We start from the raw sequence: 25448 nt of genomic DNA, 5'->3' as shown, positions 1-25448 counted from the left end.
TCTCTCTCTCTTTCTTTTCTTCTTCTTCTTCTTCTTCTTCTTCTTCTTCTTCTTCTTCTTCTTCTTCTTCTTCTCTTCCTCCTCCTCCTCCGCCTCCTCCTTCTCCACCTCCTCCTCCTCCTCCTCCTCCTTCTTCTTCTTCTTCTTCTTTTTGCTATCAGGCATACGAGGGCAGGAAGACAAATAATAAAATTGATGTTAAAGATGGCATGTCATAGTAGGTTCCACAAGGAAACAAGTCTCAAATCTGAGACCTCAGTTGTGAGTCAACAGGCAGTTAGATAAAGAATGTAAAGAGCACATTGGCATTGATCAATGTAGAAATCTAAAGCCTGCTTCCTCATCCCTGTCTACTTATAAAACATTACAGAGTGATGAAATTGTAAAGCAGTGCCCTAGAAAACATAAAATAACTTAATATTAAAGTTTGTTTTTCTTGAAGCTAAAATGGCATCTTGGATCAAAATCACTATAGCTGAATTGTGGGTGGGAAGGTGTGAGGGTAAGTGGTAAGATGTGTAAAGACAGACCCTATTGGTCAATGGCCCAACTACTGCACTAGAGCTGGGCTAAAAGACCAGCCACAGCCTTAATGATCACAACTCATACCCTAAGTACAACAGCTTAGGCCATTTGTCCCCACTAAAAAGAGGTCCTACTATTTTTAGACTTCTTCAAGCTAGAAACCAGGTCATGGTGTCCAGAGGAAGATTTTTGGCCTTTGGTATTAAAGGCTGGACCTAGAAGCAGGTGACTATAACTAGATAAAGGGTGGGAAGCAGAATGTTACCTAATGGATGTATTCCACCTTAAGAAACTGCTCTTAAGCAGCAGCTTCATAACCATTGCTGCATTACCATTGACTGTGAGAGCCTTGGGACATTTTATCAGCTTTGGACTCAGCCTCAAGAAATAAGAGTTCCAGTTGGTACTCTGCTTTATAGGCTGAGCCTCAATTTGTTACCCCTTTCTTAGCCTGGGCTCATTTGGTCTACTTGTAAAAGATACTGCAACTATCCTCAGATGATATTTTTGTAGATGTACTTGGTCTCTGCCCCCAAAATCTGCATCTTCTTTATCCTTGAGCTGGTTTAAGTGGAAATACTAAAAAAAGGTATAAAAGGGAGGCCATGGGAAGCCAGGCAAAATCCCTTTCTAGGGTCAGGCCATGCTGGTTTTCCCTGAACTCATACAGAAGCTTTCTAATACCAGGTCTCATTGCTAGAAAATACACTGCTTGCACATTTATATGATCAGATAGCTTAGGTTCATCATGAGGTGGTTGTAGTGACAAGAAGGGGGACATCAGGGACATGCTGCTCCCCTAAAACTGAGAAAAGCAGTATGAGCTCCCTATACTTCTCTTCTGCTGGAGGAAGCACCCGAAAGTGTCATTTTTGGCTCCAGGAGAGAAAATTATTCTAAGTATTTGTATTTATGTCCATTTTATCTACTTTGTTGAGTGGGTGAGAGGTCAAGAACTAGTATATATATTTTAGATTACCTCCCAATTCCAGACATTGTGAACAAAATTGAAGTGAGCATCAATTTTCTGTTCTATAAAGTAGGCTTAATTTTATCATCTCATGGTATTTGGGTTATAAGAATATGTTTTGATAAAGGATGAGAAAAGTGTTGTTTGAAACATCAAAAGTGGGTCTGTACTGTTTGAAATGTTAAGATTTTGTCCAGGTTATGATTATAGTTAGTTTAAAGATAATGAGAAGCTCATCCTGACTTCTTATACCTCTCAAATGAATGCATTCATAAGCCCTTGCTCCTTCCTCCCAAAACCTGCTTAAAAGGTTAAGATAACAGAGTAGCTCAATGATAACCTCATCCTTTCATCAAAATTGTCTTAGTTGCCTTTCTATTGCTTTGATAAAATACCCTGCTGTCTTAGTTACTGTTCTACTGCTGCAAAGAGACATCATGACAAAGGCAACTTACAAAAGAAAGCATTTAATTGGAGTCTTGCTACAGATTCAGAGATTTAGTTCCTTTTCATCATGGTAGGATGCATAGAGGCAAGCAGGCATTGTGTTGGAACAGTTGCTGAGACTTTATACCTGCATCTGCAGGCAAGAGGTGGAGAAAGAGAGAGATGAGACAGGGCCTGGTGTGTATATTGTTAACTTAAAGCTCACCCTCAGTAGTGATACATCTCCTGCAACAGTGTTACATTTCCTAACCCTTCCTAAACAGCCCACCAAGCATTCAAGTATATGAGCCTATGGGAGGGGGAGCATTCATTTGATTCAAACCATCACACCTGCCAAATGTAACTTAAGGGAGAAAGGCTGTGCTCCCAGTTCAAGGATATAGTGTATCATGGTGAGGAAGTCAAGTTGACCAGTGCTTAAAGCAAACTGATCACATCTCATGCATAATCAGGAAGCAGAGTGTAATGAATGTGCTCATCGAGCTTTCTCCTTTTTATATAGGCCAGGACCCAGTTCTTGGAAAAGTCATGCCCACATTTAGGGTAGGTCTTTTCACCTCAATTAACCTAATCAAGACACTTCCCCAAGATATGCCTAAAGGCTAACGCAATTCAAATAATTCCTAAGAAGTCTACCTGGAGACTGGTCTAGAAAATTCCAGGTCTTGTCAAGTTGATAATCACTACTAACCATCAAATAATCTAATTCAGCTGTCTGAATTCATACAGTAAGTAAGTAAGTAGGCCAGGTTTGTCCGTAGCCTATTATTCTTCTTATCCCATTTGTTTTTCATCTAGCAGTTTCATTTTAGATTGAATTTGAATTTGAAATTTCTAAGCAAACATTTCTGGTTGTGAGGATGATTTTGGAAGTGTCTCGATTTAGCCTTCATTCTGAGATATTTGTACTCCTTAATCTGTAGAAGGGTCAGGCCTGTTTAGGAACTGGAGAAGAGGACAAAGCAACGACTGGATTTACTAATGAGGGGATAATGTGTGTGAAACTGTGAAGAAAATAATGCCAGAAATATCTAAAACAATCTCTAAACTGAAGTTCCTGGAAAAAATATTAGACCTTAAAGATGTTATTCAAATGATATCTAATTGATAAGTATATCATTTTTTCATTCCTCTCATCCTTCCAAACCTTTCCATGTTCCCCTTTATGCTTCCTTTCAAATTCATGATCTCTTATTTTTATTATTGTTATCTATACATATGCAAATAAACATATATATTCAATCTGCTAAAAGAATTTAGTATTGTCTGTATGTATGTGTTTTTAGGACTCAGCACTTGGTACTGGATAAGCATTTAGAGTCCTCATCCTTCTTTCTGCATCCTTCTTCTTGCCTGTAGCATTTCATCTAGGGTTGGGGCTCTATGACATTTCCTCAGACGGGTGGCTTGCCAAGTGGTGTTGTTATTGTTCTGTTCTTATTTTGGCAACTGTATTATTGAGATTTTATGGAGGCAGCTTCCCTTTTATATCCAGATGACATGGCCTTGCAGCAGACTTCTTGGTCTCCTGGCTCTTACAATCTCTCTGCTCCCTCTTTCTTCATGCTCCCTAAGGTGTAAGAGATGTTTCAGTTGCAGATGTTTCAACTGGAGCGGATTACCCCCAAATCAGTTGTTTTCTGCATTTTGACTAGTTGTGGCTTTCATAATGTAACAATTAATAATTATATTAGTAAAGTGGCAGTAGTAGCTTCTCTAGATCCATGATCTCACTAACTCTGGGTAGTTGGCTAGATTTTCAATACAGGTATGATTTTCTTCCTGTTGAGGGGGCCTTAAGTCCAAGTAAAAAGCAGTTAGTTACCATCAAGGTGAAATGCCACTATCTTACCTTTAAGGATATTTTCCCTGCTGGTCATGTTTGTGGTTCATAGGTGTCACAGTTGGTTAGGACTACTGATTACTTTCAATACTCTCAGCTAAGATCTAGCTCAAATTCTATGGGTCTGGTGTCCAAACTACATGGTATCTTCAGCAATAGGGATTAACCTTCAAATTCCGGAAAACATCAAGGTAAACACCAATAGCCTATGTTGTTTTGGGAATTGCTTGGACTTACCTGAACAACAACTTAAAAGGAAGTTACCATGTTTCAAGCTTGGTACTGGAATTTTTGTTAGTCACTGGGTTTAGGTACTTCTAGGTGGACACATTATCTTCCCAAGTAGGATAATTTCATTTAAAATGTGTATGCATTTGTGTGCGTGCTTGTATGTGTGTGTTTTCTAACTGGGTCAGTCCACACAATGTTACTTCCATCTATATGATGTCAGGACTGAGCAGTTGCTGTTGGATAACCAATTTGGGGCCTATTTACTGGGGAAATACATTTTTTTTCATTCTCAACATTCCTATGTTGCTTATAGTTCTTTGTTTAGGGTTGTTAACTTGTTGACTGATGGTGTCCTTGGTGGGGTCTTATTTAGGCAGCCATGCTGATGGGATTCTTTGGTGTAGCTTCTCTGCTATTTCTAGAAGATGGAATCTCACAGCAAACTTCCCGTTTCTCTGGTTCTTACACACTTTCTGCCCCTTCTTATGCCCTTGAGCCTTTGTTGCACTTGTATTTGTATTAGTTAAGGCTGAATCCCACAGGATGACTTGTTCTGTGCATTTTGATCAGTTGTGGTTTTCTGTAATTGTCTCTGTTAGAAAGGGATGTTTTTGATGATGGGTGAGGGCTTACTGTCCCCAGGTGGTTGACTAGATTTACAGTACAGACATAATTTCCCTCTTACTGAGCAGGTCTTAAGTCCAACTTGAGACCTGTTGGTTACCGCTAAAGTATGTGTGACACTATTTCACCCTTGGGGTTACCGTGCCATGCTGGTGGTAGGATTGTCCGTTGCTTCCTCCTTTGGGAAGGGAAAGGCATGGCATCTTCTTGTACTATGAAAGCTATGTATTCCTCACCGTGGAGGCTTTCAAGTAAGTTCCTATGTCTGAGGTGCAGGGTGTCTTCAGCAGTATAAACTCACCTTCAACCTCTGTGAAGTAACCAAGGGCAACCACTATAACCTATAATGCTTTAGGAGTTTCTTGGACTACCCTGACCAACACTGCAAAAAGGGCCTTATCTTTGGTGTTGGGTTTGCTGTTGATAGTCTGTGGGTCTTGTTGGGAGCATTATTCACCCATATAGAAAAAAATTATTTTAACTATTTATGTATATGAATATAGAGACTTATGTATTATATGGGATTTTAGGTAAATAAATACTTTCTTCAGATAACCTCACTCTTATTATTACCCTCATTCCTCTCCTTTTTGTATTTATATTTTCCTCCCCCTATAATTAAAGTGAACCCTTATCTTCCCATTTTCCTCCTCACATCACTTGTACTATTTTTTATTTTTCTACTCCCATGGTTGCACTTTACTTTTCGGATTTTTGTGATAATTGGTACATTTAAATATGAAGCTAGGAATCATGAACAAAAGAGATCACGTTGTGTTTGTCTTTTTGAGTATGGTTACCTCACTCAATAGAATATTTTCTGGTTCCATCCATTCACCTAAAGTTCCATGATTTCATTTTTATTTACAGCCAAATAGTATTCCCTAGTACCAGCTTTTCGTCATCCAGGCCTCAGTTGATTTTGGCTGATTACATTTCCTAGCTATTGTGAAGAAACAGGCAAGGAACTTGGCTATCTGCAGAGACGAATGTCGTTTCCTTTGGTCATGTATTAAAAAGTTGGGAGACTGGCTCATATGATAGACGTATTTTGAGCTTTTTGAGAAGTCTTCACCCTGATTTTCACAGTGGCTGCACCACTTAGCGATCCCATCAACAGTTAATAAGTGGTCTCCTTTTCCCACATCTTCTTCAGCATTTGTTGTTTCTAAATCTTATCTCCCTCAAAGTTGTTTTAATTTGCATTTCTCTAGTTTCTAAAAATGATGAATGACACTTTTATGATATTTCTTAGCCACTTTTTCTTCCTTTGAGAACTCTGTTCAGGTTCCAGGACCACATTTTTGATTGGGTTGTTTGTTTTTGTCTCTTTGGTTTTTTTAGTTCTTTACATGTTCTGGTTATTAATCCACTGGCAGATTATCTCTTCACTTGATTGATTGTTTCCTTAGCTGAAGCTTTTTAATTTTATGAGGTCCTATTTTAAAATTGTTTGCCTAAATTCCTGAGCAAATGGAGTTCTTTTCAGAAAATCCTTCCCTACAATTGTATCTCATAGGACAGTGCCTATGTTTTCTTAGAGCAGTTTCAGCATTTCAGCTTTCATATTAGGTCTTTAATCATTTGGCATTGTGTTTTGTGCTAGGTGATAGGTACAGATCTAATTTCATTCTTCTACTCGTGAACATCTAGTCTTCTCCATCACTAGTTCATGAAATGCTCTTTTTTCATGTATTTGTGTGTGTGTGTGTGTGTGTGTGTGTGTGTGTGTGTGTGTGTGTGTTTTGGCTCCTTTGTCAAATACCAGATGACTCTAGCTGCATGCACTTATTTTGGGGTCTTCTCTTTTTGGTTCCATTTGTCTATATGTCTGTTTTTGCACAAGTAACCTGGTTTTTATTACTATCTGTAATACTTAAACTCTGGAATGCTAATCCCTCCAACATGGAGGGATTAGTTCATGATTGCTTTGACTATCTTGGCTCCTTTGTGATCCTTAGGATTTTCTTCTTTTTCAATAAAGAACATTGAACATTTTGACTGGGATTGCATTGAATATAAAAGTTACTTTCGTTGAATGCTCATTTTCAGCATAATAATTATGCCACCCAAGAAAATGAGAGATCTTTCTATTGTCGATTGTTTTGCCCAGTCTCTTTCTTTGGGGACTTTAAGTTGTAGAGAGATCTTCTACCTCCTGGGTTTTATTTTTTGAAAAATAACTTATACAAAACAAAAGAAACTGAGTAGCACTCACAAACACCATCTATATAGGCTGTGTAATTCTAATACCAAAGCCAGGGAAACACTCACACACACAAATGTACATGCCATGCACACACATTGTCAATGGACATGAATGTCAGTGAATCCGTTTCTTTCTCACATTTGTTAATGGTGTATAATAAAGCCATTGATTTTTATAACAATATTTTGTTTATGGCCACACTGCTGAAATTTTCATTTTCAGAAATTTTCATGGAATTTTTAGGATCTCTAATCTATATTTTCATAAGGATGTTTTGACTTCTTTGTACATTTCTTCTTAAACATTTCTATCACTTTATTGTTTCAGCTAATGCTTTGAGCACTATATTTTGGTGAATTTAACTCATTTTTCTAGGCTTTTCTCAAAGTTTTCATGGTTTTATCTAAGACAAAAGACATCTCACCCTCTATGATGGACTTATTTCTGAGAGTGCATTTGAGGCATGTACAGCTTACTAAGTAGTGTGTCACCATATTTGAAAACATTTCCATTTATTGTATCTGGGAAGAGGCTTTTTACCCTTACTCAATTTGAAAATTGCTTAAAGGATATTTCAGTCAAAATTTGTCTTTTAATAAAACAACACAAAGATGAAAAAAGGAAAGAAAGAAAAGGAGTGGGGATTGCGGATAGCCCTGTCTCACTCTTGTTTTTAATGGGATTGCTTTGAGGTTTACTCTTTTTAGGGCTGTGCTGGCTGTGAGTTTGTTAAATGTAGACTTTTTGTTGAGTTATGTTCTCTCCAGCCCTTCATTCTCTAGGATATTTAAAACATTGGATTTGACAAAAGCCTTTTCAGCTTCTACTGAGATGATCATGTGGCTTTGTCTTTAAGCCCACTTGTATGCTTTCTTATATTTACTAACTTGTATATATTGAACCACTTCTGCATCTCTAGGATAAAGCCTACTTGTTTATTGTGGATTAACTTTTTAATATATATCTGTATTTGATTTGCTAGTTACTGAGGATTTTATATCATCAGGAGTATTAGCTTATAGTGTGTGTGTATGTGTGTGTTTACCTGCTTTTCATATTTTACTGCCTATGTAGTTGGAGATTGGAAGGGCTACTTAGTATTTATTGTTTTGAATAATTGGCTGTAGATTATGCTTGAAAGTCTGGTACAATTTTGCTCTGACTCCATCTGGGTTTGGCCTATTTTTGTCAGAAGGTTTCTTTTTTTTAATTAGTATTTGTTATGGGTCTGTTTAGTTTGTTCTCTCCTTGGTTTAACTTTGGTGGTTTATATGAATCTAGACATGTGCCCATTTCTTTTAGGCGTTCCTTCTTAATGGAGTACATGTTTCTATAATATCACCTTATAATTTTCTGAATTTACTTGGTGCTTGTTTTAAATTTTCTCTGTTCAGTTTTGATTTGGTTAATTTGGTTTTCCCCCCCTCCCCCCTCCTCCTCTTCCTCATCCTTTTTGTTTAGTTTGGCCAGGGATCTCTCATGCTTGCTTGTCTTCTTAAAGAACAAGCTTGTAGATTCATTTTTATTATTTCCTTTGTTTTAACTTCATTAATTTCTGCTCTGAATTTTGTTATTTATTGCAGTTTAGTGGTTTTGAGTTTTGCTTATTCTCCTTGCAAATTTTTGAGTTGACCCTTAAGTCCTTTATTTGTGCTCTTTCTGAGCCTTTAATGTACGTGTGTGATTAGAACTATCTGTTTCATTGTAGGACTAAAGATCTACAATCTGACCTACAGGTTTTGTTGTGTTGTGTTTTCATTTTCATTTAGTTATAGAATTTTTGTTTTAAATTTCCTTCTTGATTTCTCATTTGACCCATTCATCATTATTTAATGAGTAGTTTAATTTCCATGAGTTTTGTATATTTACTACACATTTATTTGCTGTTAATTTAAGGTTAAATTGCATTATAGTCAGATAAGATACACAGAATTATTTCTAGTTTTCTGAGTTTCTTAAGATTTGTTTTGTTTCCCAGAATATGGTCTATCTTAGAGAAGTTGCCTTTGGCTGCTGAGTAGAATGTTTTGGTACAATAATCTGTGTTAAGTCCATTTGGTGTATGATATTATTTAATTCTAATGTTTCTTTTTTATTTTCTGTCCACATGAAATGTCTTTTGGAGAGACTTTGGTATTGAAATCACTTACTATGTGGTGGTTGATGTTAATTTATGTCTTTAATTCCTGTAGTATACTTTCTGAAATTGCAAGCAGCAGAGTTTGGTACAGATATATTTAGTGTTGTATATGTTTTCTTGATTGATTGTTTCCTTGATTAGAATGAAGTGTCCACGTTTTTTTAAAAAAATCTCCTGACTTGTTTTAGTTTGAAGTCTGTATTATTAGATATTAAGATAGCAAGCAACACCTGTTTGCTTCCTGCTCACATTTGTTTGGAGTACCTTTTCTCAGCCTTTCACTTTAAAGTAGTTCCTATCTTTAACGCTGAATTTCTTATAGACAACAGAGAATGAGTCTTTCTTAATCCTGTTTCTCAAAGTCTTTTGATTAGAGAGTTTAGGCCATTAACATTTAAAGCTATTACTGAACAATTTGTGTTGGTTGCAGTAATAAAGGATTTTTTTCTGTTTCTGTTCTTAATTATACTTTGTTTCAGTAACTATATGTTTGTTTCCTTTCTTGGAGTCTCCTGTGTCTTCTTATTCCTCTCTTCAGTCTGAAGTATTGGTTTCAATTGTCTGTTGGACTGTTTGGATTTTTTGTTTTGGTTTGGTTTTCTTTAGGGGGAGAAATAAATTAAATAAATTCTTTTAGCCTGTTTGTATCATTTTCTTTCTTCTTCATCTATCGTAGTTTTGCTGGGCATCTGTGGACTTAGAACATGGAGTGGATTGCTCTAGGCTCTATGGCTTTCAGTTTTCTCCTGAGAAGTCATCTGATATCTGATGGGTTATATGTGTCTTGTGGCATTTTGTTTTTGTTATTTCGTTTCAATACTGTTTCTTTGTTCTGTTCATTTAGTGCTTAAGTTGTGATAGGCTGTGAGGAGTTTCTTTTCTGGTCTTGTATATTTAGTGTTCTTTATGCTTCTTATATGCGTATGGGTGTGTCTTTCATTAGTTTGGGGAAATTCTCCTCTATAGGCTTGTTGAAGATTTGGTCTTATGCTATTGACTTGTGATTCTTCTTCTGTATCTTTAGCTATAATGTAAAGATTTTCTTTTCATGGTGTATCACATTTCCTGCATGCTTTTTACCTGCCCTACCCCGCACCATGTGTGTGTGTCTGTGTGTATGCGTGTATATGTGCGTTTAATTTCATATGATTTTTGCTTTATGGCCTAATTGCTCTATTTTATCCTCATATCATCCTTGATCCATTTTACTATTAGGGATTTTCTATGAGTTTTCAAATTTTATTATTGAGTTTTTCAATTCTACCATAATTTCCTAATCAATTTCTCTTCAACATTTCTATCTCTTTGTTGAATTTGCTTTTCCATCTTGGATTGTATTTACCTTTTCATTCAGACTTGTGTTTGTGTTTTCTTGGGTACTGATCAAATATTTATTCTCTTTGAACTTTTTCTCTTTAAGTTTGCTGAGCTTTTGATTTGGGTCTTTTTAAAATGACCATCCTTTTAAGTTCTGTGTCCTGGAGTTCATCTAGGTAATTTTCATTGTAGAAAATTTCCCCCAAATCCCCTGTCATAGGTTGACCAGAATGAGGTGCTTTGCTGAGGAACATGTATAGCTTAGATGTGTCTCCCATGTGAGAGGGTTAGAAAGACCCTAGTAGGACCGGGTACATGATCTGGCCAGTCCCAAAGAGGGGGAGAGGAGCCAGAAGGAGGTTATGATTTCTGATAAGCAATAGGTGTGCAACTAGGAGTGTGCAACTAGGAGTGGGTTACCCCCATCTCTATGCTACTCGGTATACTAGCGGGTCTCTGTTGGGAGTAGTCTAGAATCTGACCAGTTCCAAAGAGAGGAGTAGGAAAGCAGTCATGGTGAACAAAGTGGGGAGGACTATGCTGGAATGCTCAGGTGGCTTTCCAGAGGGTCTTTGGCAGGAAGAGACCTATGAGCTAATGAACTCCAAAGAGTGGGAGAGAGGGGCCAGGATGGGGTCAGGGTTCCTAGAAAGCAACTGAGGGGTGAGCAGAGTAGAGTGGGAGACTGTGCCATTAAGGGCAAATCTAGAAATTCTTGCTATATTAATTGTTTAATCTTATTGGTTTTACAATTATATTGGTTTGGAGATTTTCTGGAGTATATGTAGTATTTAGTCATCAGGCTAAGTATGTTCTTGCCTTTTAAATTTTTGAAAATGTGTTTGATTTTTTTCGTTATGCATTTTCATAATTTATTCTTATTTGTCCCATCCCTGAGTCCCTTCTCAGGCTCTGGGCGTCTCTTTTGCTGATTCCCACTGCTCTCCAATGGCCCCTCTTTTGCTTTCATGCTTTCATGCCCCTTGTATTTACTACTTGCTCGCTCTCTCTCTCTCTCTCTCTCTCTCTCTCTCTCTCTCTCTCTTAAATGCCCCTAATCCCTTAAAGCCTCTTCTTTTTCCTTCCATTCTTTTTTTAAAAAATAAATTTTATTGTGTATATTTGTAATTTACAATATGATGGTACAGAACACATATAGATTGTAAAATTATAGTAATGAAACACATTGATCTATGATTAATTACATATAGTTAAAGCACTTAACTCTGTTCTTTTTAAAAAAAAAAAAACAGAGATATATAGAACAAAAATAAATGCCAGACATTTTTTTTCCTTAAGATTCATGCTTAGTTTTTAATGTTAGCTCTGCTGTTAACTGGATTGACACCATAGGAACATTTTCTCACTGGTGCCTTCGTTTTCTTTTGTGTCAAAGAAGTCTGAAATAGGTCTTCAGTTTTTCTATTGTAATCACTTGTATGTGGCCTCACTGCTTTTAGGCTCTTGAGCCCCAAAGTCAAAGAGACAAGTTTGAGCCCCAGAAACTTATTAGATGCTTTGTACCTTAATCAGTGGCCCTGTTTCCCCTGTCTTCACTACTCTTACATCTTCTACCTAGTCCAGACAAGCAGATGCTGCCTTATATAAGCTTGATTGACCTACTTGAAGTACTTTGTTTTAAGCACAACCACCTTTTTTTGCAGCCTTAGACCTGGTGCTATCTCTTTAGTGCCCTGGGAGTAGGCTTGATTTTGAGTCTCTCATATTCTCTTGAAGTCTAGGTTTTGATAATGTAGCTCTCTAAATCTTTAACAAAATTTGAGGGGAAGCCAGATCAGCCAGTTTGAGTACCAGAGGCCTGACGCAGCCATTGCTCACTGAATGTTTCAGCTCCTCTGTCACCTACTATTTACTGTATACTTGCTGGAAACCCAGGACTACTAGACTTTCACTGGAGAAACAAGGTCTATTGGGCATGAAAGACCATTGACAAGGACTAGGTGCTTTGGTCCACGTTGGATTTCTTTTCTCCTGAGTCTATAGGTAGAGGAAAATCACTGGAAACCACCTTTTACTTTCTTTTTTTAAAAATATTTTTATTAGGTATTTTCCTCATTTACATTTCCAATGCTATCCCAAAATTCCCTCATNCCCTCCCCCCGCCACTCCCCTACCCACCCATTCCCACTTTTTGGCCCTGGCATTCCCCTGTACTGGGGCATATAAAGTTTGCAAGTCCAATGGGCCTCTCTTTCCAGTGATGGACGACTAGGCCATCTTTTGATACATATGTAGCTAGAGTCAAGAGCTCTGGGGTACTGGTTAGTTCATAATGTTGTTCCACCTATAGGGTTGCAGATCCCTTTAGCTCCTTGGGTACTTTCTCTAGCTCCTCCATTGGGGGCCCTGTGATCCATCCAATAGCTGACTGTGAGCATCCACTTCTGTGTTTNCTAGGCCCNNGCATNGTCNCACAAGAGANAGCTNTATCTNGGTCCTTTCAGCAAAATCTTGCTAGTGTGTGCAATGGTGTCAGCGTTTGGAAGCTGATTATGGGATGGATCCCCGGATATGGCAGTCTCTAGATGGTCCATCCTTTTGTCACAGCTCCAAACTTTGTCTCTGTAACTCCTTCCATGGGTGTTTTTTTCCCAATTCTAAGAAGGGGCAAAGTGTCCACACTTAAATACAATTTGCTAAACGCATGAAACTCAAGAAGAACGAACACCTTTTACTTTCTGATGGACTGTTTAAATGCAGATTCTTCATTGCCCAGGAGACACATTGTCTTTGGAAATGAATACTAACTCAGGAACTTTTGTAAACTTTTGTCTTAGGTCCTATCAAGTATAGTTGAAGGTGATTTAAGCGTAAAGAAATATCTTTTCCCTCTGTTCTCTAGATGTAGGAGCACTACTATAGTGGATAAATGATGTTCTCGTTCTAGCCACCTTAGCCAGATGGTCACATTTGGATATTAGATCCATTAGTTTCTGTTCCAACCTGGCTCTTCCCCGTTTCCTACCCCCATCCACAAATCCTCTTTTTTTTCCCAGCAAGATTTTAACACGACATCTGTCAAAATGGATGAAAAATGACTTCTCCTTCTCTTTGCCTTGCCCACCCACCCTCTGGCTGTGGTGTTGATGATTATAGAGCTATCATGTGGGTGGTACAGAGGACAAATTCTTCATGCAGTTCTAGCCCCCTCCTCCTACCCTTCTGGAAGCCTATGGGCTTTCTAGCCAGGAAACTCCAAGACTGAACTTCAAATCACAGACTGGGAAAAAAACTGAAGCCTTCAAGACTATTCATAGTAACCCAAGGGGGGAAAATTAGAATTCGAATATGGATTTTAAGATCATTTTAGGTTACCTAAGTGAGTTGGCACTGTTTGAGTTCTTCCAGCTTGCCTCTAGCAACAACCAGATTGAAGTTGGAAGCAAGCAGGTCTTAATGTCCTAGAGATAAGAAAAAGGGATCGTTGTCATTGTTTCCTACATTAAAAAAAAAAAAAGGGCTTTTTCTTACCTTTTATCTCTATTTCTTTCTCTGATAACCACAAGATAGATATGTTGATCTGTAATAAAATCTAGTATAACGTGAAAAAAATTGTAGAAACCAAGTAACTTTAACAAGCCTGTAAGCCACATAGATTCATATTGTATAAACAGATTATTTGGCAACATAGTGGTTTACAACACGAGGGAGATGCTGACTCTGATCCATTTCAGAGCTTGCCTGGTTTTAGGATGCATGTGCATCACAGAAGTTTTAGAAAGAGGTTACCAATACTGTTTGTTGTAGATTAAGCAGATGTTTCATAGCCAGTGCACCAGTGATGTTATTTGTAGAATTGCACTCTGCTTGACTACTTTAACTTCCCCTAGTTGTTACTTTCGCCTTATCCTAAGTAGAAATTAGTAAAAGAGACAGAGTGAGAGAAGACACTGGTTGGAGTTATAAGTGAAAGGATTAAAGGGCTAGTGACCCAAGAGCACCCAGACAGAAGCAGCCTGGCTGTAGAGTATGGAGAAGCATGAGTGTAGGATTGTTACCTTCCTACAATATTCGCCTTGGCAATCCAGTCTGAGATTGTAGCTCCCTTGTTTAGTATGTGTAAAATCCTGGGTTTAATCATCAGTACCACAAGAAGAAAAAGAATAAAGAAGGTCCTTGCTCAGTTAGAGGCAAGGATTAGATTCAGAAATGGGACTAACTTATACTAAATCATCATGAGCACAAACAATGTTAGCAGCAAGGAAAACTGAAAAATACATCAATCTACTCCTTATAGTAGCCAGAAGAGGAGAGAAGCATGTGGGAGGTGGAAAACTAATTAGGAGACAGCTTGAGGTAATGAGGGCCAGGTCTAAGAAGGGGTAATGGAAGTGAAGAACAATCTCATATCTGAGAGGGATATATAAGGAAGAAAGAAGGACTTTCAATAGAATTTTGTAAATTAGGAAAACTTAAGAAGAAAAGGAATATGACACATTTTACATTTCATTGGAAGTGACAACAGGCATTTGCAAGGATAGAACTGGAGGCGTATGGCAGGCTAATGTCATGATAAAGGATGATTTCTCTGGGGACCTAAATAGAGAACAAAACCCAAAATATCTATTGATTTGTTTTTAATGGAGCAGCCAACAGCTAAAGTGTAAAACCCATCCCTCAGTTTTCCCAAACAATCTGGGAAAATGTAGGCAGTAGGCTATGCTTTAATGTATTGCCAGCCAGTCCCTTGCAAGGGTTCTCATTTTCCTCAGCAGTGAACCTTCAAAACATTCTTTAAGCACAAAGGAAATGAAAGGAGAAGTAAACTGCAAAAATGAAATCATTGTCCTTTGTCTCTTGCAAATCTAAAGTATTCGTTTCAACAGAATGCCCAAACTGAGGGAATTGAGGGATCATATTTAGTTTCAGTGTGTCATTGGACTGATGGAAACATTTAGACAGGGGGCTAGGTAGATAGCTCAGTTCATAAAGTTCTTACAATGTAAATATGAAGAACTGAGTTCAGATGCTTGCACCCATGCTAAAGATTGGGCTTTGTGCCACACACTTGTTATTTCATTCTTATGACTGTGAAGACAAGAGGTCCCCAAGCCTTGCTAGCTAGCCAGTGAACTAAGTTTGTGAGCTCCCTATTTCCTGAGAGATCCTATGTCAAAATAAGATGCATAGTCTGGGGAGATGGCTCACCAGATAAAAGCTCATACTTCTCTTACAGAGAGCAGGAGTTAGGCTCCCAGCATCTCTTTGGGGTGGCTCACAACCACAACTAGCTCCAGCACCAGGTGATTCAGCACCCTCTTTTGGTCTCTGCAGACACCCTGCACATGTGCATACACTATCCTAGACAAATAAAAAAGTAAAATAAGATGCACCTGTACACACAACACACACATACACACACACACACACACACACACAGAGAGAGAGAGAGAGAGAGAGAGAGAGAGANAGAGAGAGAGAGAGAGAGAGAGAGAGAGAGAGAGAGAGAGAGAGAGAGAGAGAGATTCCATGATTAGCTGTTGTTGCAGCAGCCTGCGTATAATTTGTCAGAAAACACATGATGGTTGTCCTTTAAGCACTTTTGGCTAAATAGTCAAGAGTCTATTTACAAAGCTGTTTTAAAAGGATAACTTGTCTACTCTGAAAGAACATAAAACCCCAGCTTTAGATATACTTACAGGGGGGCAGGAAATGGAACTTAGTCATTGCTCATGCTTAGCCATTGAGAAAAGGGGCCATCTGAGGAGAAAGGGACAGAAGAAACCTCATACCCACTTTTTTTTTTTTTTGAGACGGGGTTTCTCTGTATAGCCCTGGCTGTCCTGCAACTCACTTTGTAGACCAGGCTGGCCTCGAACTCAGAAATCTGCCTGCCTCTGCCTCCCAAGTGCTGGGATTAAAGGCATGCACCATCATGCCTGGCCTCCTCATACCCTCTCTTGATAGCCTTCCTTTTCCTGCTGTGTATATTTCTAGAAGGCAGAGCTTGCTCAGTTACCATAACAACAGTTGGAACATTTGTTATTCTTTACAACATATTGTGGTTTATGTTTAAATTAAAAACAAATTTTTTGTTTTATGTGTGTGGGTCTTTTACCTGCATGTAAGTATGTATATACATGCCTGGTGCCTGTGAAGGTAACTGGAAAGCATTGGATTCCCCCTCAAACTGGTCTTATAGATAGTTGTGAACCTCCATGTGGGTGCTGGGAATCAAATTTAGATATTATGGAAAATCATCCAGTGTTCTTAACTGCTGAGCCCTCTCCAGCCTCAGTAGTTCATTTTTAAATGTATTCTTCTTGATAGTAAAGTTTAATATTCTGCTAGCCAGTCAGGCTAAGTAAATATCTATTTGGGGGGGTATATTTTTCAGCTGGAGGGGAAGAATGAGAAGAATAAAGCAAGTGATAGTTCTTGAAAACTGAGTGAGGGCTGTGATCCTAGGGTGTTTTATCCCTGGTCATTGCAACTTAACATTGGGCACACCTTTTACACAACCATACATATTCTCAGACATACAACTGCTAATGAAAGCTTTGTGGAAATGCAGGGAACATTGGAGGCAGCCAAACCCCATAGCAGCATAGGAGTGTCTGGGGAAGAATGAGGCATCAGAAGATAAAAGAACAGCTCCTAGATGACAGAAGTTTGCTTGGTCCTTCAGGGATCAGCAGTGTCAGGATCACAAAGAACTTCCTTTAAGCCCCAGTTGAGACCTACTGGATTAAAATAAGCTCTCTTCATCCTTTTATTCATATGCAAGAACATCATTAGTGTGGATACTAGAAGCACTGTGTGCCCCACTTACTGGTAAATCTGAAGAAGAACCAGTATATGTTTGGTGCTGCATCCATCGTGCTCTGGGAATTGGAAGTTATTTTGTTAGACATCACAGGAGTATTATCCTGGGGCCTAGAAATATTTGTGTTCCATAATATAGTAACTAAGCACCATCTCTTAGCTTTATGTTGAGATTCCAAGAGTAAAAGCAATTGGGAATTAGGATTTTTTTGGTAGGAAACGAGGCATATAGCAAAAGGAGAATGGAGAATGGAATTTGTGGTAGAGCCACTCCCAAATGACTTTTCTTGGCTTTCTTTATAAGGATCTACTGCCAACTTTATTTCAGTTTATTTCTCTGGCTGTTCTTCGAGTCCACATGTCCCTTTGTTATTAATTTTTGAGGTTTATGGCTTTTCTCATAATTCTATCCTCTGAGTCAAGATTTCTTGGTTTCAACATTTTCTTCTAACTCCCAGAACTTTCTGTCTCTGTTCCTCTGACTTGTCTTGAAATTCCAACATATTTATATACCCAATTAACTATCCTCTATTTTAACACATTTACAAGCATATTTGTCATCAAACCTTTTCCTTTAACATTTTCATTGTTTCCTCATATAGCGTATGTTTTAATAACCACACTTAAGATTGATATCCTCTCCTGAAAGTCAACTTTGCCCACATTTCCTTCAAACTAAATTCAAGTCACTTTACATATACCTCTTGTTTGCTTAACCTCATTCTTCAGCCTCAGATACCCTTATATTTCCTTTAGCCTATGTTACTATCTTTTCTATACTTCAGTGCTCCATAAAACCTTTCCCGGAGACAAATAACTGTATAGTACCTCCTACCCATCAAGTCTTATACTAGGCTATTAAATCTAAGGCATTCTAGATGTTCTATATCCATCATGCTAATTCACCCTCTCTGTAATCTTGCCTGTGAAGCAGACATTGTCCTGTTTCATAGATGAAGAAACTGAAGTCCAGTGTTGCATGGTTGGAGTCTTTTGCATTTGGCTTTTATAATATTGTGCTCCTCAGTATCTCTATTGCACACTGACAGCACCATTTGGGTTTGTTCCTTTAACTTTTCCATTTTTCACCTCATATCTTCACTGCTATTTTATGAAGTAGCAAAATCCAGAATAAAAGGTAGGTTTTTATGTTGTTTGAGGGGAATAATCTCAGTGAACAGATGTATGCACACAGCAGGCCATTTAATACATGCTGAATGAGAAATGAATGTGTAAAGTATATATATGTATAAAAACCTTGTAGCAAATTAAAATTTAATTCTATACAGAAAAGGAATACACATAACCAATTTTAGCCAAAATTTAATTTACTTTTCTTTATTTAATTTACTTTTCCCTAGAAAATGGGAGAAGAACATTCTTCTCCTCTGACAGGTATTTATGGTGAATGAGCACTGGAGCCACATATAACTTCAAGCCCCTCTGGATTCATGATCTTCATCACACCTCTGCACACACAACAGCTAGTTCTTGGCTCAGTGTTTTATAGCTTATGCAGCAAGTAGGAGTGTAGAGCTACATCGCATAGCTTACAAGTTAAAAGTAGATTCTCTAAGGAAAGGCTATATCTGCATTTGAATTTTGTTTTTATAGATGGTGTCCTGAACAGAGGGTCAGTATTCAAAGCTAACAAACTCTTGACAGTTAATCAAACGCTGGAAATGTAGTTCGAACTATAAACCCTCATGATGGTCTAGGTCTAGTCTGTCTGGGACTATTCAGCCAATTTTTTTTTTTTTTTGGAGACAATGAAACTTTATTTAAAAACCAAACCACTTGGAAAATATATTGCAGGCTTGACACAGCAAAAAGACAGATGTATCACTGTTTCAAGTAATTAATTGGTATAAATACAACATAGTGCTTATCCAAAAGATAAGGTGCTATGTTGGGCCAGCAACACTGCACTGCAAAGAAAATAAAAAATAAAAATAAAAATAAAAACCACCCAGGCAAAAATGACATTTGGCAAGAAAGTGTGTGCCTCTCTTGTTCTACAGTGGTCCTAGTTCTCTGTGGTCCAAGTTGCTCATTTTCTGGCTTTCTTGTTGCTATAAGGCTCTGTAGATTCAGAGCTGATTAATACTGGGTTCGCACTTCTCAACAATTCCTATGTACTGTTTATTTTCAGCGACACCTTTAGAAGTGACTCAAACCACTTTTCCTCCTGTATCTTAGATCCAGAGTGCCCTGCATATAAGACAAAACTAAGCAAAATATAGATTTGAAAAGGAAATCCTTTCCTCTGAATTCCTAGCCTACTGGGTTTTGTTTCCCAGCATATGCAAGGTGGTGTGGTGATACTTCTGGTCAACAGGATTTGTCAAGCTTCTCTGAGGAGATGCACCGATCCTCAGATTTTACCAGCAGGTTGAAGAGAGCTGCCAGCCTGGATGTTTGTAGTAAGAAGCTCAGCTCTTGGTACAAGGTTGATCTCTACTACAGAACAGACACTTGCATATGAATATTTAGGATCTAGACCTCTCCTCTGAGCTATCTGCGATCCAAATCTTAGCACCAGCTTCTTCCTACTTCACCTTCTAAGATCCAGATGTAAAGGGACTAGTGTCCAGCAGTGAGCAGCATTTGCCTGGAACTTGCTGTGTCTAAGTTTTCCTCATTCGTAAACATTGCTTAACATATTAAACTTCCATTCTTCCTTTAAAATAGCCTGCCCGCAGTTCCGATGGTCACTGGCAAACAATTTTATTTCCCGATGGATGACAGAGACTCCTTCATCTTCTTGGTCATTGTTGGGATGAGGTGCATGTGGTCATCCACACACTTGGTCACACAGCTGTCNAGCTGTCGCTTCACCTGAAGCTCCTTAGTTCCTGCATCCATTGAGTCTTTGGCTTTGTCATTGCAATGCATGGTGCAGCGGGCCAGGCGGTCCTGGAACCTTTCCAGCTCCCTGGTGACCAGAGCCTGGGCTTGAGCCAGAGGCGCATGGCAGCGCTCGATGCATTGGTGCACCTGCTGTATAGATGCTTGGGTGTCTTCACAGCAGCTGGCGCTGCACCGGAACATGAGGCCCTGCATCTTCCGGATGTTTTCTCTCTCCACACTTTTCACCATGGCGTCCACAGCCTCCTGCACTCGGAGTTGCTGCACCTCCGCCATGGCAACCCTGAGCTGAGCCGCGCCGGTGCCCGCGTGTGCACCCTATTGAGCCAATTTTACAACATTTAGTTGGGACCCATCTTTGAAGAGAGGGGGGAAACTTATCTATAAGTAGTAGTAGTTGTTGTTGTTGTTGTTGAGACTACTTTTCACATAACTTTGACAGATTACTTTACAGAAACAAAGTAAGGGAGAAATTTATTTTGGTTTATGTTTTTAAAGGGTATAGTCTCTCTTGGCAAGGAATGCACAGAGGCTGTGTTAGCTCTTTCTGTAGCAACAGGAGCATGTAAGAGTTTGGTCATATCTTAGCAGATCAGGAAGTAGAGAGCTTGGGCTCTTATTAGAAGTGGATTTAATTTCCCTGGTCTGCCTCCAGGAACATCCTCCATCTAGGTTCAATGTCCCAAAGGTTCCATAAATTCCTTAAAACAGCACCACCAACTGAGATCAAGTTTTCAAACACATGAGCCTTTGTGGGGCATGCCACATTCAAACCATAGCAACCAATGACTAGCAATTTTCTTTCTCCACTGAGACCAGAACCAGCAAACATTGATTATTTTCTTTGGAAGAAAGCAAGATCAGCATAAAAAGGAATCTCTTTAGGTAGCAGATTAAAATCTCTTTCCTAGAGGCCCATTGGTCTTGCAAACTATATGCCTCAGTATAGGGGAACGCCAGGGCCAAGAAGTGAGAGTGGCGGGGGGAGGGGAATGGGTGGGAGGGTTTGGGGGACTTATGGGGGAGCATTGGAAATGTAAATGAGGAAAATACCTAATTAATAAAAAAAATCTCTTTCCTGAGTGTTCTTTAAGACAATCTATTTTATAGTAACTGATAGCATTCTGTATAAGTGAGCCCATATTAGTAGTATGGTTCGATGGTTCCTAGGTCTAAAGACCTGTTTCTGTAATTTATTCATTGTTACTGGCTGAAAAACAAGTTTACTTCCCTGGACCTCAGTTTTTCTCATCTTTAAAATATGGGCAATAATGAAACACAGCTCATTTAGTACAGATTATGTGATATGGGTGAGAAAACATTTGAAATATGTTGTAAAAGGCCCTGCTGGAATGTCTGTACTGAAGTTTTCTTGTGCCTTAATTTTTGTGGAGAACATAAAGGTTAAAATCCTGAACCAAGAAGTGTGTCTTAGGCAGGACCTAAGGGGGCAGTATACCTACCTTAACCAAGACAGAAGCTCAGTGTATATTCATATCTACAATATTCGTATGTGTGAAATGTTCTGTATATTCATTTCCTGAGAAGACTGTAGCATTAATTCTCTGGACGGCATGTTATATGACAGGTCTGTTTTGGAAAGGGTATATATTCCATACATTAGTGTCTGTTATCTTTGAAATGTTTTATCTTTGGTATTATGGAACCATGATTTTCTTAGGCAGACATTTCCTTCCTCAAATAGGCTCATGAGAAAGCTTATTTATAAATGACATGTTCGGTAACTCAGTACACAGAGAGAGTGAGAGTGTTTGAGTGTCCTTGCCAGGCAGACCATATGTTCTCTAATTCCAAAATGTGTTTTAACAAATGCTGGGATGACCAATAGTTACAAGGTAGAAGATTTCAGGGCGTGGGGTGGGGGAAACAAATGAAGATATAACACAGCGGTCAGTAGCTAAAGAGAGACAGTCTACGTCTCACTCCATCGTTATCTATATGTGCTTAAATGAGTGTCATGGCTATATATGGTTTTGTTCATGTGTATGTGGTAATGGACTGGATGTTTGATTTCTGTTGTGTGGAGCCCATTCCCAATTATCATGAAATTGAATGACCCAGGTTAAAATTAAGGACTATGTACACCCTCTGCCTTAGTAAGTGAGCTACAGGTTCTGGTTTAATCTCTTTATTATCAGAATTTTTTATAATCTATCAAATGAAGCAGACAGACTCCCTATATATGCCACAGGATAGTTGAACAAATTCCCAGTGTATATTTGCAGACTTGAGTTTATCAGGCATAACACATCACATACTCTTACCACATGGGATGTGATGGTGAGAACTAAATAATATACTGCCAACTCTCAATTGATCAGTTTCAGAAGGAGGAGAAAGGGAAAGGAGCACAAAGAGTTGAAAACAAATATGCCTGTGTTTCATTTTAGCCATTGATGCTGGACCAGCCTTTCTGCATTAAATATCCAGGACTGGTGTAAAGCACCAAGGAGAGAGAATAGAGCTTTGTTTATTTGTTTGTTTTCATTTTGGGAAGAGGAGTTCATGAAAATAGTTAAGAGCATGATTCTTTGTCCATATTCTGGATTATTCTATATACTTGCTAATAGAGAACCAAAAGCATTGTTTGTCTTGTAGTGCAATATAACATGCATGTTTGTGTCATTTTCCCTTCATCACCACCTCTCACCACTGAAACATGTAAGCTTTACCATTAGATAGTAGATTTGTGTGAAGAAGAGCTCAAGTAGACCAGTCAGATGTATGGACTGAACACATTCTCATTTTGTCTTCTAAGCTGATCACTGGAGATTCCATCGTTAGTGCTGAGGCAGTATGGGATCACGTCACCATGGCCAACCGGGAGTTGGCATTTAAGGCTGGCGACGTCATCAAAGTCTTGGATGCTTCCAACAAGGATTGGTGGTGGGGCCAGATCGACGATGAGGAGGGATGGTTTCCTGCCAGCTTTGTGAGGGTGAGTGTCAACCGTCACTCTGCTCTTTTCTCCTTGGCTTTCCCTTCATGCAATCTTGTTCTGCTCGTTCCTCTCTTGATGGGTTTTCTTTTGTCTTTTCATTTCTTTTTCTTTCCCCCTCTCTGTCTCTTTTGCTTAACTCCTACCCCTTTCTTAAAAGCTCTGCTTTTCTAACCTTTAGACTTTTCTTTTATCTCTTGTTTATTTTAGTTGGATTGTCTGTTGCACACTTTTTTATAAGTCACTTCCTTTGTCCAGTCTTTCCTTTCTAGATTTAACTTGGGTTTTGAGGGTTTTTTTTTTTTTTTCAACTCTATGGGTATAAATATTTTTCTTGCCTTTTGTTTCCTTTTTTCCCCACATCTACTTTATTTTCTAAATTCCCCCTTTTGATCCTTCTTTCTAGATCCTTCTTATCTCTTCCACTCTTCATTTTTTGCTCTCTTCTTTTTCCTTATATCAACTATACTTCTTTCCTTTTTTTTCTCTCCTAGAAGAAAATATGAACTATTATGTACTGTCATAGTCTTCAGCTATTAATGACAGAATATGTACTGCCTGTTCTTCAGGGGCAGAGATTACTCATCACAGGTCTTACTTCTTATAACAAAGTCTAGTGGCTGGGATATAAGACATGCTGTGTATGGGAACAGGAAGCCTGTAAAGGTTTGGAAGGCTTTGGATGGTTTGATGCGTTACCTTTAACTGGGCACATTAAGGATGGTGTTCCTGTGAGGTCTCTGTTTTCAATAGGTCACCTTTTTAGCAGGTTGCTGTGGGAAATTTTCACTGGCCATGTGTCTCAGCTCTTGTCTTTTCTTGAGGTTGTTATTTTGAATTTGTTCTTCGATTATTGGAAAGGCCAGTTTTTCCCATCTGCAAACTGGTCTTGGCAATCTTTTTCTGGCCAGGGGATATCACAGTGAATGAGAGACAATGAGAATTTCTTTATGGCAAGGCAAGTACCCAAAGCTCATGAGGGTGTATTAATGGCCACCCTTGCCTATCACCTTTTTTTAGTTCCTTCTGGATTGTCCTTTTTTTCCTTTTATATATTTTTTTAAAAAAGAAGTTCTTTGAGAATTTCATACATGTATATAATCAAAAATCTTTAATTTTTTCAGTACTGAGGTATACAGAGCCTCATACATGCCAGGCAAGTGCTCTACCAACTAAGCTGTATCACCATCTTCTTGTTGGTTTCTTCTGCAATGTAAAACTTAAGTGTTCTGGGCCCCAAACAAAAGGTTAGAGGGGCATTGACTTTTGGAGCAAAGGACTTTTTATTTACATGTAAATACTTTCCTTTCTCACAGTCCCCCCTTTCCTTCTCTGAGAGGATGGGATCCCTGGGTGTAATTTGAAGGAAGGAGCAAAGCATTGAGGTTAAGATCTTGGATTGCAATTTAGTTCCTACCAATATGTTTTTAATTTTTGTTACTTTTTTTGGCAAGATTTTCAACTGCAACGTATGGGGTCACACAGCAGAATTTTTCCTAAGAATATAATGAGCTAATACATGCTAAGAAAAGACTTAACACAGTTATATAAGTATAAAATACTTGAAAAATGCCTACCTATGTTTTAGATTTTACCATAAGTATAGTTGTGATCATTTTTACCACCTTACTAACTCTACCAAGGTCCACACTTCAAGGCTGGCCATATTAGTTGAAAGAGAAAACCATTCTTGTAGGGGAAATCAATTTATAAAGCACAGTTGATTGATTGATAGGATTTAGGTGTTGGCTTAAGCAAGGAAATGGATAGAATTGTCTCCTGTCTCCTTCTGTGCTGAGTGTTTTCTAATGAAATATCTGATCCTTTATTCTCTGCTTAGGTTGCCTATTTTATTAATGCTTTGAAATGTCATCAGTGTCCCAATCCATCTTTAGTGGTTGATAAATCAATCCCTAGGGTATTCCGAATGAACCCATCAATAACCACAAGACATAAGAGCTGCTGTGAATCTTTATGCACATAAAGCGTGTGGCTCCTGTGCTGCCCAGCCTCTCCTTTTAAAAGGCTGATTAAATGGCACTTAAATATTAATGTGTTTTGTTTTCATGGAAATAGACCATGGGATAAGGAGGAATATTGAGCAAGTCAAGATGACTTAATGAAATGAATGGCAAGGTCAATATTTAGAGAATATCTATGAACAAGCACTGATGGTTTTAATTCAAAGGCTAAAAGGAGTGTATTTCAGGCATACATCCGCAGTAGTCACTTCATGTGAAATACCCAAGAAAAGTAAAGACTAGTAAAACAGAAAATCTAAATAAAATATCCAGTCCCTCCAAATCACTGAGTCCGTTTATCGTCTAATCATCTGAACAGGTTTCTAATGAAGACATGCAAATAGTCAATAAAGATTTTTCAAACGTTCAATATTCTCAACCAACAGGAAAGTATAAGTCATTAATAAAACCATTTTGAAATAGCATTTCACCCCATTCAGAATGGTTAACCTACTCTCTCTCTCTCTCTCTCTCTCTCTCTCTCTCTCTCTCTCTCTCTCTCTCTCTC

The 25448-nt window shown here is 38.4% G+C and overlaps 2 protein-coding genes across 2 annotated transcripts in view; one reads left to right on the top strand and one right to left on the bottom strand.

Moving 5' to 3' along the window:
• Positions 1–25448, top strand: part of Arhgef9 (Cdc42 guanine nucleotide exchange factor 9) — a 122302-nt gene that overhangs the window by 14184 nt on the left and 82670 nt on the right. Inside the window, exon 3 of the mRNA XM_021153587.2 lies at positions 22740–22919. Coding sequence (XP_021009246.2) covers positions 22740–22919 — 180 coding nt within the window. The remainder of the gene's footprint in view (positions 1–22739; positions 22920–25448) is intronic.
• Positions 19777–20263, bottom strand: LOC110287313 (protein FAM136A). The gene has a single exon (XM_021153971.1). It carries the CDS (start codon positions 20234–20236, stop codon positions 19820–19822), a length of 417 nt encoding a protein of 138 aa, XP_021009630.1. The 5' UTR covers positions 20237–20263; the 3' UTR covers positions 19777–19819.

This window comes from Mus caroli, chromosome X (genome assembly GCF_900094665.2).
Source record: "Mus caroli chromosome X, CAROLI_EIJ_v1.1, whole genome shotgun sequence".
Taxonomy (NCBI): domain Eukaryota; kingdom Metazoa; phylum Chordata; class Mammalia; order Rodentia; family Muridae; genus Mus; species Mus caroli.
This window is presented reverse-complemented; position numbering and strand designations above follow the sequence as displayed.